We start from the raw sequence: 12,921 nt of genomic DNA, 5'->3' as shown, positions 1-12,921 counted from the left end.
TTGGAAGTGTTCACCTGTGTGTGTGTGTGTGTGTGTGTGTGTGCGTGCGTGTGAATGTGTGCCCAACAAAGCATTGACCTCAAGCAGACTATACCCTCCCTACAACTGCACCCCCCCAGGCATAAGCATGTCTTTACATGACACTAATGCTACCCGTCTCCGTTCCTCTCCTTGTGTACTCAGATAGAGACAAAAGACAGGACCTTTAGTGCCTCTCTTTCCCCTTTTCCTGTGTACCTCTGGCTGTGCTTCAGCATCAAAGTCCTTTTTCTTATCTTTTTTTTCTTCCTTCTCACTTATGATGACACAGTGTTGAATGTATCACCCATCTGTGATCCCACAAATGATGCCACCGTTTCTTGACAGGTCTTTCCTTTGACATGACGTCATCAGCTCAGACGATAAAGTGGATCAATAGCTAATGACATATCTAATTAGCTGGGTCTGACGGGCTCAGGTGGACTACTGTGGACAATCCCCAACACCTACTGAAGGTGAACAACTTCAGTCGCAGATTTTGGCAAGTGTGCAAAAACGGGACCGAGGAGAGTGTCTCTCAACACTTTTAGTCGCCCCCCCCCACGTCTGCCGCTATGTTTGACCTAATGCTGCATTCCATCGTTGCAGCTGGAACATCCATTCGAAAGCAGTTGCTGCAACTACGTATATTGTTTACAAATTCATCTAGTGCCCTTAATCATGGTTTGGCTTCTCAAAGGCCTCATAATAGCCAATGTAGCATTGCATTTTGCTCTGGATCAATTGATGTACTCACTTATTCTATTCAGTGGCATTAGATGTGCTATGCCCACTTCACTTAATTGGATTTTTTGGGGTTAACTCAGTGCAGTTTTGAAACGGCTTGTACAAACCAAAATAAATCCCTCAAAATAAGGGTGCAACACAGGTGCTCCCTGCAGCTCACCCGCAGGACAGGTGCCCAATATACTGAGGCTTCATTGGCATAACGACTTCGAGTCTCCATGGAGACGCGAACATGGAGCCACAGTCGACTATATTAATGGAACGGATAAGGTCAACTATGTGTGTGTGTGTGTGTGGCTACCTCTCCTCCTCTCCCGCTCCTGGAGGAGGCGTAGAGAAGTGAGAAGGTGCAGGCGGTGAAGGTGATTGTGGACTCCAAGCTCCAAGAGGTCATACTCCGAGAGGTGGAGCAGGTCCTGGAAAACACAAAGACACAAACTCAAAGTTAAATACACAGACCAAGTCTGGGACCACAGGAGGTTTTATTTGCGTTTGCATCTGTATATGCAGTACACTTTTCAGCCACATGAGAGAGCCTCAGTAATACGTTTATTTTGAAAAAATTGCATACATCTGAAGAGCCGAAATCAACATGTGTTGCTAGAAAAAGCACCGAATTTCGTTCCCTTACTGTTGTGCAGAGAAGTACAAGTTCAATCTGACAACGTTAACAATTAATAAACATTAAAAAATAATAATGAAAAGCATTGAAAGTCACAAACAGTTTGTCTGGACAGGTTGGTGGCTCGAGAGACCGCTGGTGACCTCCTGTCTCCCAGAAGTGTGTCATCTCCTCCCCTCATCCTGCGCCTGTCATTATAGCATTATCTTAGACACACGCACACACAAAACACACACCCTGCCTCACTTTGACGCTCACTATGGTATTAATGTAAACGACCCCTCACAAAGGCTTTGATCCAGAACCTTGTACATTATTGGAACACACACACACACACACACACACACACATACCCCGTCACATCACAGGACTCTCCTAGCTCAAAACCTTGTTGTTTTGGTTTCTCAACAATACGCACATTCTCTACACCAAACAATAGCTCAAATAGGACTGCGCAGGGTGAAACATGAAGAGAAACACACACACAAACACCCGGCAACAGTGTGAAGTCAAAACACAGTCACTCTTAGTCATGAACGCAAAGTTAATAGTTACACACTCATGCTCATACCTGCATACCAGGCGCATCCACTCGCACACATTTGTGAACACACACACACACATACACGCGCCGGGCCAATGCGCTCAACGGCCCCCGAGACAGATCAGGAATTATTATTATGTTAATAGCTTAAAGAAGAAGACACTTAGTTCTGCGGATTTAAACACTAGTGACACACACACACACACACACACACACACACACACGATGCTGATTGTGTGTGTGTTTGTGCGTGAGACATGGGCATATCACAAGCCTAATCTCTCCTCTGTTATTCTCGTCTCCCTCTGTGTGCAACAGCAACTTGACATGTTTTCCTTTTTTCTTTCTTCTCCAGAACAACAGCACGGCCTCCCATGCGAGTCCTCGCAGGGAGTTGATGTAGCGGTTGTGAATGTTGGTTTTGCCCTCGTGAATGTTATTGCAGCCATGATGGTGCTGGTGAGGGAACCGGCAGAGCGGTGTGGTACAGACACCACTGGCCAGTGAAGATGTGGAAATGAATCTGTGAATTCTTTTTAACATCTCTACAGAGCTTTTTAAAAAGAAATTGTGTATTGTGTATTTTAGTGAAGTAACTATGCCAGAAGGACCTTTGATCACATTCAATCCATGTTCACAACCAATGTTGTTGTTCTGGAGATGAGCTCAAACCATCCATCATTCCAAAAAGGTATTGAAACATTAGCTGATACCAGAGTCGATGATGCTGGCTGAGTTCTGGATCTCCCGCCTGGATGTCTGGGAGGCACTGAGCTGGAGTTTGTTATTATACAAGTCAGAGAGAGATAGCTGAGCAACGCTGAGCCGACCTCAACCTGCATGGACGATGCTCGAGCAGAGTAGGAATATTGGTCTCCATCCTACAATTGCAATTGTATTGTATAAACATTACTCTGAAATAACTGGAGGATGCCAACTGTGGCAGGTAAGGGATCAATAATGACACCTATTAAGATCTTTAACACATATTGAGTAAATGCTACCTTACTAAGTGTAATCAATGTATTGGTAAGGATATGTCCCTTTCATCGCCATGCAAACCTATTACCATGGACGAGACTTTACTTAAAAGTAATTTATTTCCGTGCACAGTAACATTTACTGATGAGGGAAATTAAAACTCAGAAAGTCATCTAACTTTAAGGGAGAATATTTCACACAGAAACGTCCATCAAAACTTCATTATGGTGAAATAACACTAAAACAACACTTTCTTGTCCTTGTTTCCTATGTATCTCCCTCATTGCCCCTTTCACCTTCTTCCCCCTTTCCCATGAAGCCTTCACTAATCACACCAATGCATTGTGGGTACGCATTAGCGCGAGGTAATTGAATAATTCATGTTATTGGCTAATTAATCTCATCTCCCGGCCAACGGCTGTGTAGCGTTCAGACGTTCAGAAGTTGGCTAATGGTTGGATGTTAAAATAGCCCCTATATCATTGTGCATCCAGTCTAATAGGCCTGGGGATTAAGTTTTATTAGGCTGCAGTATCAAGCGGCTGTGGGAAACAGTTTGCAGTCCTATAACAACATACATTGAAAGGCTACTTTAAATGGAAATGTTTAAAGTAAATAACTCAACATAAATAATTTAGGTAACATCTCTAGTATGACGCATCAATTAAATGGTTGAGGCAGAGACGGATCACTTGTGATCGGGTCTAGGATGATGGTTGCTGCTTTAAATCTCCTGTCTATTATCTACCTCTATTAGACCTGCTCTTTTGTCATCAATCTTTGTATTTTTGTGCAAGTCATCATAAGGAATAACTACTTGTGTAAATGTCTCTTTAAGGTTTTACATGATTTGTCTTTGTGTATTACCTCCACACCGTCATATTCCTGCTCCAGTGCTTGGCAGTATTCTGGCAATCCCAGCTGGCTCAGCCATCGAGAGATAGACTGATGCTTCATTGTGACACACGGGCGCACTCACGGGCACGGAAAGGGACGCACACACAACCCTCCACTCGCACAACTTGCAGATGCCACCTGAAACATACAGATGGAAGAGAAGAACAATTTTATTTAGATGCTCGTCAAACCCAAACAGTTAAACACATTTAGAAATGAATGCCAAAGATACAAATTTTGATTATTTACTCTCACACAAGGTAGATTTAACGGTTTGTGCAATAATTGGATGTAATCTTATTAGAAAAGTGAGAGTCGGATAAAATACAATTACTCGTCTCCTCTGTGCTATGTGTCCTGTTCACTTGTAATGGTTCTGAAATCTTTCCGTTTACCTCTAGCTGGCAATTGGAAAGTACAGCCAGACATGAATGATACATGTTCACAGTCGTTTGTGGCGGTCTGGGAGAAGGAATACGGTTTCCTCCTACGGTACCAGACCGCAAAAAACATTGTTTGGTAGTTGCTTTTTACAATTTTTGCTCTGAATTAGAACCCCAGAAACAAGCAACAGAAATACATGGGATCTCTTTTCCCCTTTCTGGCCAAGTCTTGCTCCCTATCAGGCTGAGAGTCGATTAGCAGAACGACCACAGACGACACCCAAGGGTGACGATGTCTCTGTCTCAACGGAAGGCTGCGCCGAGCTCTGTCTGGGTCTGCTGTCATCACGATACGGCCACAAGACATTGAACAGAATCTACAGAAACAACACAGCAGTTGGACACTGGAAAATAAGAGCTGCTATCAGCCTCTCACACTGCTGCTGATTGCAAGCCCACAAACTTTATACTTTATACGGTAACTACAGCAACATGCGTAATAAAAAAGTGAGAAAATAAAAAGGATGGAACACATCTTGTGTATGGAGTTTGTGAACAAAATCTGCTGAGTTTAAACTGGCTCCACTTGGGAAAATCCTGTTAGTGTTTTGAATTGGCAGGGAATCTTCAGTATATTTGCTGACAGAGGAGAGAAGGTTTTTTGATCCATAAATGGTGATATAATCAATTTTCTAGTCAAAATCCAAGTAAATTTAGCAACGTTAGCTAATTATTGCTCTCACTTCTGCACTTGGATTTTAAACATTGGCCCTGATGGGCGAGTACAACGAGAGATGTTGAAGTGATGACTGCCACAATACTGCAAACAGAACACAAATGAATATTCTACTACAAAATATAATTGGAATTCTGTTTGAAAGACTGTTTCTGCAATACAAAGAAGTGAAGAGCAGCTAATTTACTCATTTAAAAAATAAAATAGTATATTCTTCTGATAACCTGCAACCCTTCAGGATATTAAATGTATGTAGATAACATTATTCTGGATCAATAGAAAATTAATTTATATTGAGAAAAACCATAATGACTTTGTCTGCTGAATTTGAGTATCTATATATTAGCATCATTGTGTGTGTGTGCCATGACGTCTTACGCACGTGTGTGTTTGTATTTGTGTGTGTGGTGACACGTTCTGGTAAAGACAGAACAACAAAGACCTTGTCAGGCAAAGAGGCGTTCACTAAGGACACCCCCCCTCCCCCCTCCTTCCCCCCCACCAATCAGATTAAGTGATGTCACAGAGATATACATGATTTCACTGACTAAAGCGTGTTTAGACCCGAGGATCTCCAGACACACACACACACGCACACGCACACACCCATATCAATGTGTGGCATCATATGGATTAGCGGAGTTGTTCATTCCGTATATGGACTCCTGCCAGCGTTTAGCACTATTTCAAGTTTAACCTAACGGAGACCTTGAGGTTGTTCAGGAGAATGAACGACCTCTAAGTCCTGACAGCAATGAGCTTACTCACAGTGACATACTGAAGAGCAGAATTTCCTAATTCATGTCTGCACTCTTACATTATGTGTTGATGGTAGTAAATCAAATTCTTCACGATTGTGTCACAAAATACTCCCCCAGGACTAGACCTTAAATGTTTTACCTCCTGCCTACACTCTGAACTGGTTGTTTGATTTTAGTCAACTAGTTGCCACACACAATTACGCAAACACTTATACATATGCATGGATGGAGAATCGTTGGCATTATATAGTGGCATCATGCTATGTCAGATACAAATTATGCTGATGTTGCAAATATGCGCACTAACGTACCTCCTCTTCATCTCTTAATGCCTCCTCCATCCTCTGAAATGTTCCTCCTAAAAGCTGCTGGAGGTCATTTTGATTGTTTAATACTTTAACCAGCAATGCAATAAACTACTGTGAACTAATGAACCATACTTACAATACTAAATAGTACAATTAGGATAAAAGGATCTTACAAATGATTCTTCTGTCAAATTAGTGAAGACCTTTATATATATATATATATATTTATTCCACATTTTTCTGTTAACGACTGTCTTTTGAGAGACGGACAATTGTTAAAACTTATGTGGATCTCAAACGGGTAATTGATTTAACACCGACAGCAGCTCCTGAGCTTCATAGAGGGAAATCACTAATCTCATGCCTGAACTGAATTTCTGTAAAAAAAAAAAAAGAAAAAAAGAAGTTTTTACACTCTGAGAACTGGGTTCATTGAGAAGCTTGTGCAGCAAGCGATGCGTTGGCCCCACCCTGTCTGCCTCCGGCTCCCAATCTACTGCACGCGGATATCAGGGCCCTTCAACGGCATCTTTCAGCCAGATGATCCATGTCGCTACTCAGCAGGCTATTACAGTCTATTGAACAGCTGGATGTCATTTTAAAGTGATAAAGCTTTATCCTGCTTTTGTGAGCGGCTTCCCTTGTAAAACGTCCAAAAAGGGCTCCAATATCACAGAACCTTTTTCCAGACAAACAAATCAATTTGAAGACTAGAAGGAGGGAAAGCAGTTTAAAGGAGTTGGGAAGCTTGGGACACATGCTAGAAATGCCTAAAGGCTATTTTTTCTGGATTAAAAACAAACACTGGTTGACCTAAAATGGAATTAGGCCAAAGCTTTTTAAGCTTGCTTTTTACAGCAATGTTTTCTTTTGTCTACGACGGAAGGCCGAGAGAAGAGAGGAGGTCGGCTCTGATGAGCACCAAAGACGTGAGCACTGAGTAAACGTTCTCCCAGTTGATCCGGTGAACACGGGTCCCCACACGGAGAAATGAACCCAGACTCTGGTCCCTCGGGGGGTTCTTCTTCCTGTCCGGTCCAATCCAACTTCCTCTGTAGTTTGACCTCAGCTTTTTCCCATGGCCACATTTTCCCTGGAGCACGGTCACTGTGCCCATTGTGCTAAACAAAATGAACGATCCCGGGATCACTAAACGATCTAAACAGGCCCGGCTATTTCACAAACACTCAACAAATAACAAAGCAACTCTGGCGATCATCAAAGTCCGGAGCAGCGGCGACAGCATTGGAGGATCATTTGTCATTTTGCCAGTCACTCCCCATGTGTGTATTGGCTTCCTTCTATAGTCCAAGGGCATGCGCTTGGCCAATCACATTAGACTGACACAATCCAACAAATTGAATTAAGCTGCAAAAATAAAATCAGCATCCCCACCGAGGCAATTCCAGCCAGGGAGCACACTGATTGATCATTTCAAATGAAGGACGCCACGCACAGAAGATGAGACAATTCTCACTGCGGTACGGTTTCGGGCCACTGTGCTAATAATCTAGTTTGCATGTACAGTATGTTGGCTTCCTATGTGTCCTTTAGCTTGAATGGACACAGGACAATACATGCAAACTCACCCCAGCTGGAGTACAACCACAGTCAGTAAAACAAACTAAGTATTTCTCTTTCAATATCAGCCATGTACGTACACTACAGAAAGCACACAGATGACAACATTGCACCAAATAGCACCAACAACAAATAGTACGATGTAGCTGTTGGAGAAGGCAAGTTTTGAGCTCAATATCATTATAATCACATTTATGGCTATTCAAAAATCCCCAAAACCACTAGAACTTCATTATACAAAATATATATAAGGAAAAGCACTGCCCCTTCAACAGATGCCAAAAAGTAAAAAAAACACAATTAAATGACTTCAATGTTGCACATAAGTTCATCCTTGATCAGTGTGGATCTTTTAAAGGACACATGATCATCAAGAGTTTTAAGACGCATCCCAACGCGCCGACATCCACATCTCAAGTCCCTCTTTTTCCCCGTGGTGGTGCTTGCCTTGAGAACATGTCTGAAGCTGTGTGAATGTTTGCACCTCTGGGTTTCAGTGGCAAAAAAAAGCAGCTGGAACGCAGACACGGGATTACATGTCAGTGAGGATCGGGTTAGACGAGGAGTAACAAGGAGGCAGTAATCTCAGGGCTGATTAAACACTCTGAGAGCACAGAAGAAAACATCTTATTTGTGGGAAATGCTGGATGACTTTCCCCGTACGTGCCCTACAGTCACATCGTCACATCGTCACATCGTCACATCATCACGCAACACCAGCAGTGTTCACTTGTGCCTGCACAACGTTGATTCAACCTGATTCAAATGTTCTCTCAGAGGCTTCCCTGCTGCTTTATTGGGTGTTAATACATGTCTCTGTATTTCTGTTACATGTCCGGAGGGTACAGCAGAATAGGGGGAAACACTTCAGGCAGTGTAATTTAACCCCTATAAAATTAATTTTCCAGTTTTACTAGCTTTACTGTGTCCTTGAGGGAATGAACCCTCATAGCACTCAAATCACCAGTCAAACACTAATTTGTATCATTGAGTCTGCGAACGATCTGCCTCAGCGATCTGCCTTGGTGTGTTTCATCTTAATCACTGGTTGGATCTCCAAAATATTTTAGGAGCTGTGAGCCAACATGTTTCCACATCACTTGTCTTCCTGTCGGCCTATAAAGCAGAACTTGTTGGAAATGCAGAGAAACTGATGCAACTACTCATCACCTTTCCTCCTATTCTAAACACATTCACGGGAACATGTGCAAAGACAATTCACAGTTCATCATGAAATAGCCCCAAATGAAATGATGGTGGCTCAGAGATGGCAGGAGGAGAAGGGGGGAATAATTTGCATGACTCAGCTCTGAGTTAAGGGCATTCCTTCAGGACACTGCCTGCTTTCTGCAAACAGCTCAGCATCAGTTTATCTGAAGGAACTATGGGGGTCTAACGTAGTAACAAAGGGTCCCCCAAGCTCAAAAGGGGTACTCTTGCAAAACTGACTACCTTACAACCCTTTTTTTTTTCTTCCCCTGATTTGAATTGCACCACCAAATTAATTCCCAGTTGCAAATCAAATGCATCGCGTAAAAAAAAGTGCGTCCTGCAGGGTGAAAGGCAGGAGGCGTCGTCACATGTCCTCAAATCTAAAGACGCCAATCACCGAAGTTGAAAGGTGTGTCCTACCTCGCAGCGGACTCCTGCATGCATCGTGGACTCCGCTCGCTGAGACGGTGGAGCTCCGTCTGCGCTGATGACCGCAAGTGTTCAGTCCACGGAGGACCGCGACCTCATTGTCCGTCGACACCTCGGCTGGTATCTGCGAGAGGAAGACACAACCTTGAATTACCTGTCAGCAGAGGCAGAGGGAGGGGAGCGAGACGGGGGGAGAGAGAGAGAGAGAGAGAGAGAGAGAGAGAGAGAGAGAGAGAGAGAGAGAGAGAGAGAGAGGGGGAGGGAGGGGGGGGCAGTTTAATCGGTACATTTATCTATTCCCAATGTCATGACGGCTGGGTCGGGCTGCAGATGGTTTCTCGCAGATCTTGTTTGAAAAAGAATGTGTCCTTTGGTATTTGTCACTTCAAGGCCCAAATTAGAAATCAAATGTGTCCTCCTGCTAATAGTACTAATGCATATATACGTACTAAACATAATGCACTGCTGTTTGACTTGTACTTACATTATCTGTAAATCTTACCGTTTGTACTGTCAATGTTGCAGAATTGAAATAGTAAAAAATCACATCAAAGTTGTATTCATCATAAATTACAACAAAACCAAACATTAAGGCATTAACGAGTGACGCCGAGATGGTAAAGTTGCCGGATCCTTTGTCAGAAGATCCTGAACCGATCTGAGACCAGCATGAAGCGGCATGGACCCGCCTCCTCATCCATATGCGAATCCCATGAAGGGGCTTTTCTAACTTTATTTAGAATTCAGCACAAAACAGCGACTTGAAAGTAACACAGCGTCTTAAATATTGTGATGTATCTTTTTTATCTTCTCACTTTGTCTTAATGTGAGCCTTTAGAAATGAAGATTCCACATTTGCTCATATAGTCTGAAACTGATCCTCTGGCCAATGTTTTGTTTACCCTTCGACTAACCAAAGGAACAACGTGTGTGTGGGACTCATTTCATTAAGCCGCCACTGCAAAATGGGTTCTCTGTTTATTGACTTCAGCATGCAGTTGTTTCAGCGTTGCCACGCTGCTCTGAATCACATGTTTCAATCATATGATGGACATGCAGTGTATGGCAGTGGGCTTCAATGCCTCCCCAATTTTCCACAAACATAAATAGGATTCATAGCTTTATCTCGAGAAAACGTGTGTTTTGGATACGACTCATACTACCTTTGACAACATATCATAAGTTGACATCAAATATATTAATTACATGGGATTTGCATATTGATGAGGCGATGGGTCCATGCTGCTGCATGCTGTCCTGAAAAAGGAACCTGCCTCTACAACATTTCAATATACTGGCAAACAACAATGCATGTTTCTCCAAGTCTATTTCTGAGCTTAACATCTGCAGATACATGTAGCTATGTCTCTCATCCATGACCGACTCCTGTGGTTGGAATCTACTGCCATCATGTGGTATTTTTAAGAAACTCAATTCAATTGGATGTAAAATTGTGCTGATCAGATATACATTCGCAGATTATAAAAAAAAGGTTTTAGTGCATAACTGTGCCTGTGTTAATGCTCCCCTCATTTTAAACTGGTCCCACATTACACACTATAAACTGTACAATTAAGGTCAGACAAAAATAATAATTTGCAGCAGGCTGAGCAGTGAGCGGTGTTTCAAAACGTTGAATTGAAAAATTAAGTGAACTGAAATTGGATCTATCAGGAGCAATTACATAACTTACATCGAGGCACCAAAAACACCAAAATTCATCATCATCCAAGTCCATCTCTGACCTCACACAAATTGTGTGAAACATTTTGTGGCAGTTTGTCACATTGAACCCACAACACCAATCCTTCTGGATCCTTTGGAGGGCGAGGCTGTCTGCACCGCCCACATTGCAAAAGCTTCTTTTCCAATCTTTCCTTCTCAGCAGCTTGGTAAGCTGCTTGGAGAAATAGAAAATGGGACAGGTGTGAGAAAATTTCGGAGTTTTTACAGGGTTTACGAGTTAAGAGTGTGAGGCGCACACACCGGTGGATGTTGTGGGTTCAGGAGTTGAGGAAAAGGAGCCAGGAGACCAGGTAGCTATAGACATGGAGGTGTTAGTACCACCTTTAGAGTGTTGTTGAAAGTGCTTTACATAGTTTTTACACATTTGATTAAGTACTGTATTTTTTGCACTATAGGGCACACTTAAAAGCCTTTAATTGTTTAGAATTTTTTTATGTTTTAGTACGACTTTGGTAAACTACACAGCATTACGGCTACCGTAACCAGGAGCGTACTGTGTTTCACCATAATATTTCAGTATGTGTATAAGGACTCCAAAATGATTTGTGGACGAGGAATAAACTGAAAAAGTGAGTGTATTGTGTTGTATTTCAAAAATATCGATGTTCTGGGAGGTAAAGCGATATCGGTGCCGCTCCCTAAAGTGAATCCACCAGGTTTGGCCTAGAACAGTCCTGGGTTGGCGCGGATTGCGATAATTCTAAATTGCCAGAGCTTTGGTTATGACCTGATGCTTTCTTTGAGGGTAGCCTTGACTGGCGCAGTGCAAACAATACTCCAACTTCATCTTCAGAGGTGAGAAGCGTTTTTTTGGCCGTGCACACAGTCGACAGCGACACGTCCAGAGACTCCGTCACACAGGCTGGACTTTGGGACTCCAAACGTCCTGGCTTCCTTCACCTCCTGGACGGCATGAACCATGGCTTCCTTGGTCCATTTGACCCTTTTAGGCCCATTCATCCCCACTTCGCGGATATTGGGCATCTGCATGTTACAAGAAAAGAAAAGAGGTAAAATTCATGCCATGTAAAGATTCTGATGACTGATCATTTAATCAAATCATCAAACACAGGGCAAAAAGGCAAAAATATTAAATCCGTTAAAGATGAAAAGCATCTTGTTTTCTGAGATGTTAAACCAGTGTGCACGAAGATCATCTATGATCACTATTTCTTTACCAAACATTAATCATCAGGGCTGGACTGGGACAAAAAAAGGGCCCTGGCATTTTTGCTCAGACCGGCCCCCCACAATCGGTCGGACACAACCACCAACCAGTACACTATCCTTGCGGTCCCTGTAGATATGCATATCTACTGTTCCGTTCCCAAAAACCCATACAAAGCTGAGAACTACTGTAAGTGCCATGGACAGTAATGTCGGTAATCAGACAGTTGATGGACCTCATAGACTTCCATAGTAGAAAAAAAAAATACTATGGAAGTCAATGGGGTCCATCAACTGTCTGATTAGCGACATTCTTCAAAATATATATTTTTGTTTAGCAGAATAAAGAAATTCATACAGGTTTGAAACAACTTGGGGGTGAGTAAATGATGACACAATTTTCATTTTTGGGTGAACTATCCCTTTAAAGAGTACAAACCCCTCTTTAATATGACACCAAACAAAATGTACCTCTAATTGTTAAGACACTTCCCATAAAAAACCTATACAAACAAATTACTCACACAAAACGTCCTGATAATTATATATATATATTATATATACACACAATTTAGAGTATTCACTTGCCGTAATATTGCATATTGATGATATTGGATGAAACATTAGAAAATATCTAGTTAGTTGAATATACAGCTTTCAAAATGCAAAGCGGGTTTTTAACCCCCAAATAACACACGTTAGCCACCTCTTCTAACGTGTAACTGGTTGTGGGCGAGTAATAATTAAAGTAATCAAATGGCATCATTTCAGTTTTTTTCTAGAGAAGAA

At 42.3% G+C, this 12,921-nt stretch overlaps 1 protein-coding gene across 2 annotated transcripts in view; it reads right to left on the bottom strand.

Moving 5' to 3' along the window:
* bcar3 (BCAR3 adaptor protein, NSP family member) overlaps nt 1–12,921 on the bottom strand; it is a 53,998-nt gene that overhangs the window by 40,427 nt on the left and 650 nt on the right. Inside the window, exons 2-4 of one of the 2 annotated variants that reach the window (XM_037470496.2) lie at nt 11,693–11,949; nt 9,211–9,343; nt 1,067–1,181 (exon numbers count right to left, since the gene is read on the bottom strand). In XM_037470496.2, the coding sequence (XP_037326393.2) occupies nt 1,067–1,181; nt 9,211–9,234 (139 nt within the window). In that variant the 5' untranslated portion in view covers nt 9,235–9,343; nt 11,693–11,949. Of the gene's footprint in view, nt 1–1,066; nt 1,182–3,779; nt 3,948–9,210; nt 9,347–11,692; nt 11,950–12,921 lie in introns of those variants that run through there. The other variant, XM_037470493.2, reaches the window with a different exon arrangement.

The sequence above is a fragment of the Pungitius pungitius genome, chromosome 7, assembly GCF_949316345.1.
Source record: "Pungitius pungitius chromosome 7, fPunPun2.1, whole genome shotgun sequence".
Lineage (NCBI taxonomy): Eukaryota > Metazoa > Chordata > Actinopteri > Perciformes > Gasterosteidae > Pungitius > Pungitius pungitius.
The sequence above is the reverse complement of the archived record's forward strand: the minus strand, read 5'-3'. Positions and strand labels throughout refer to the sequence as shown.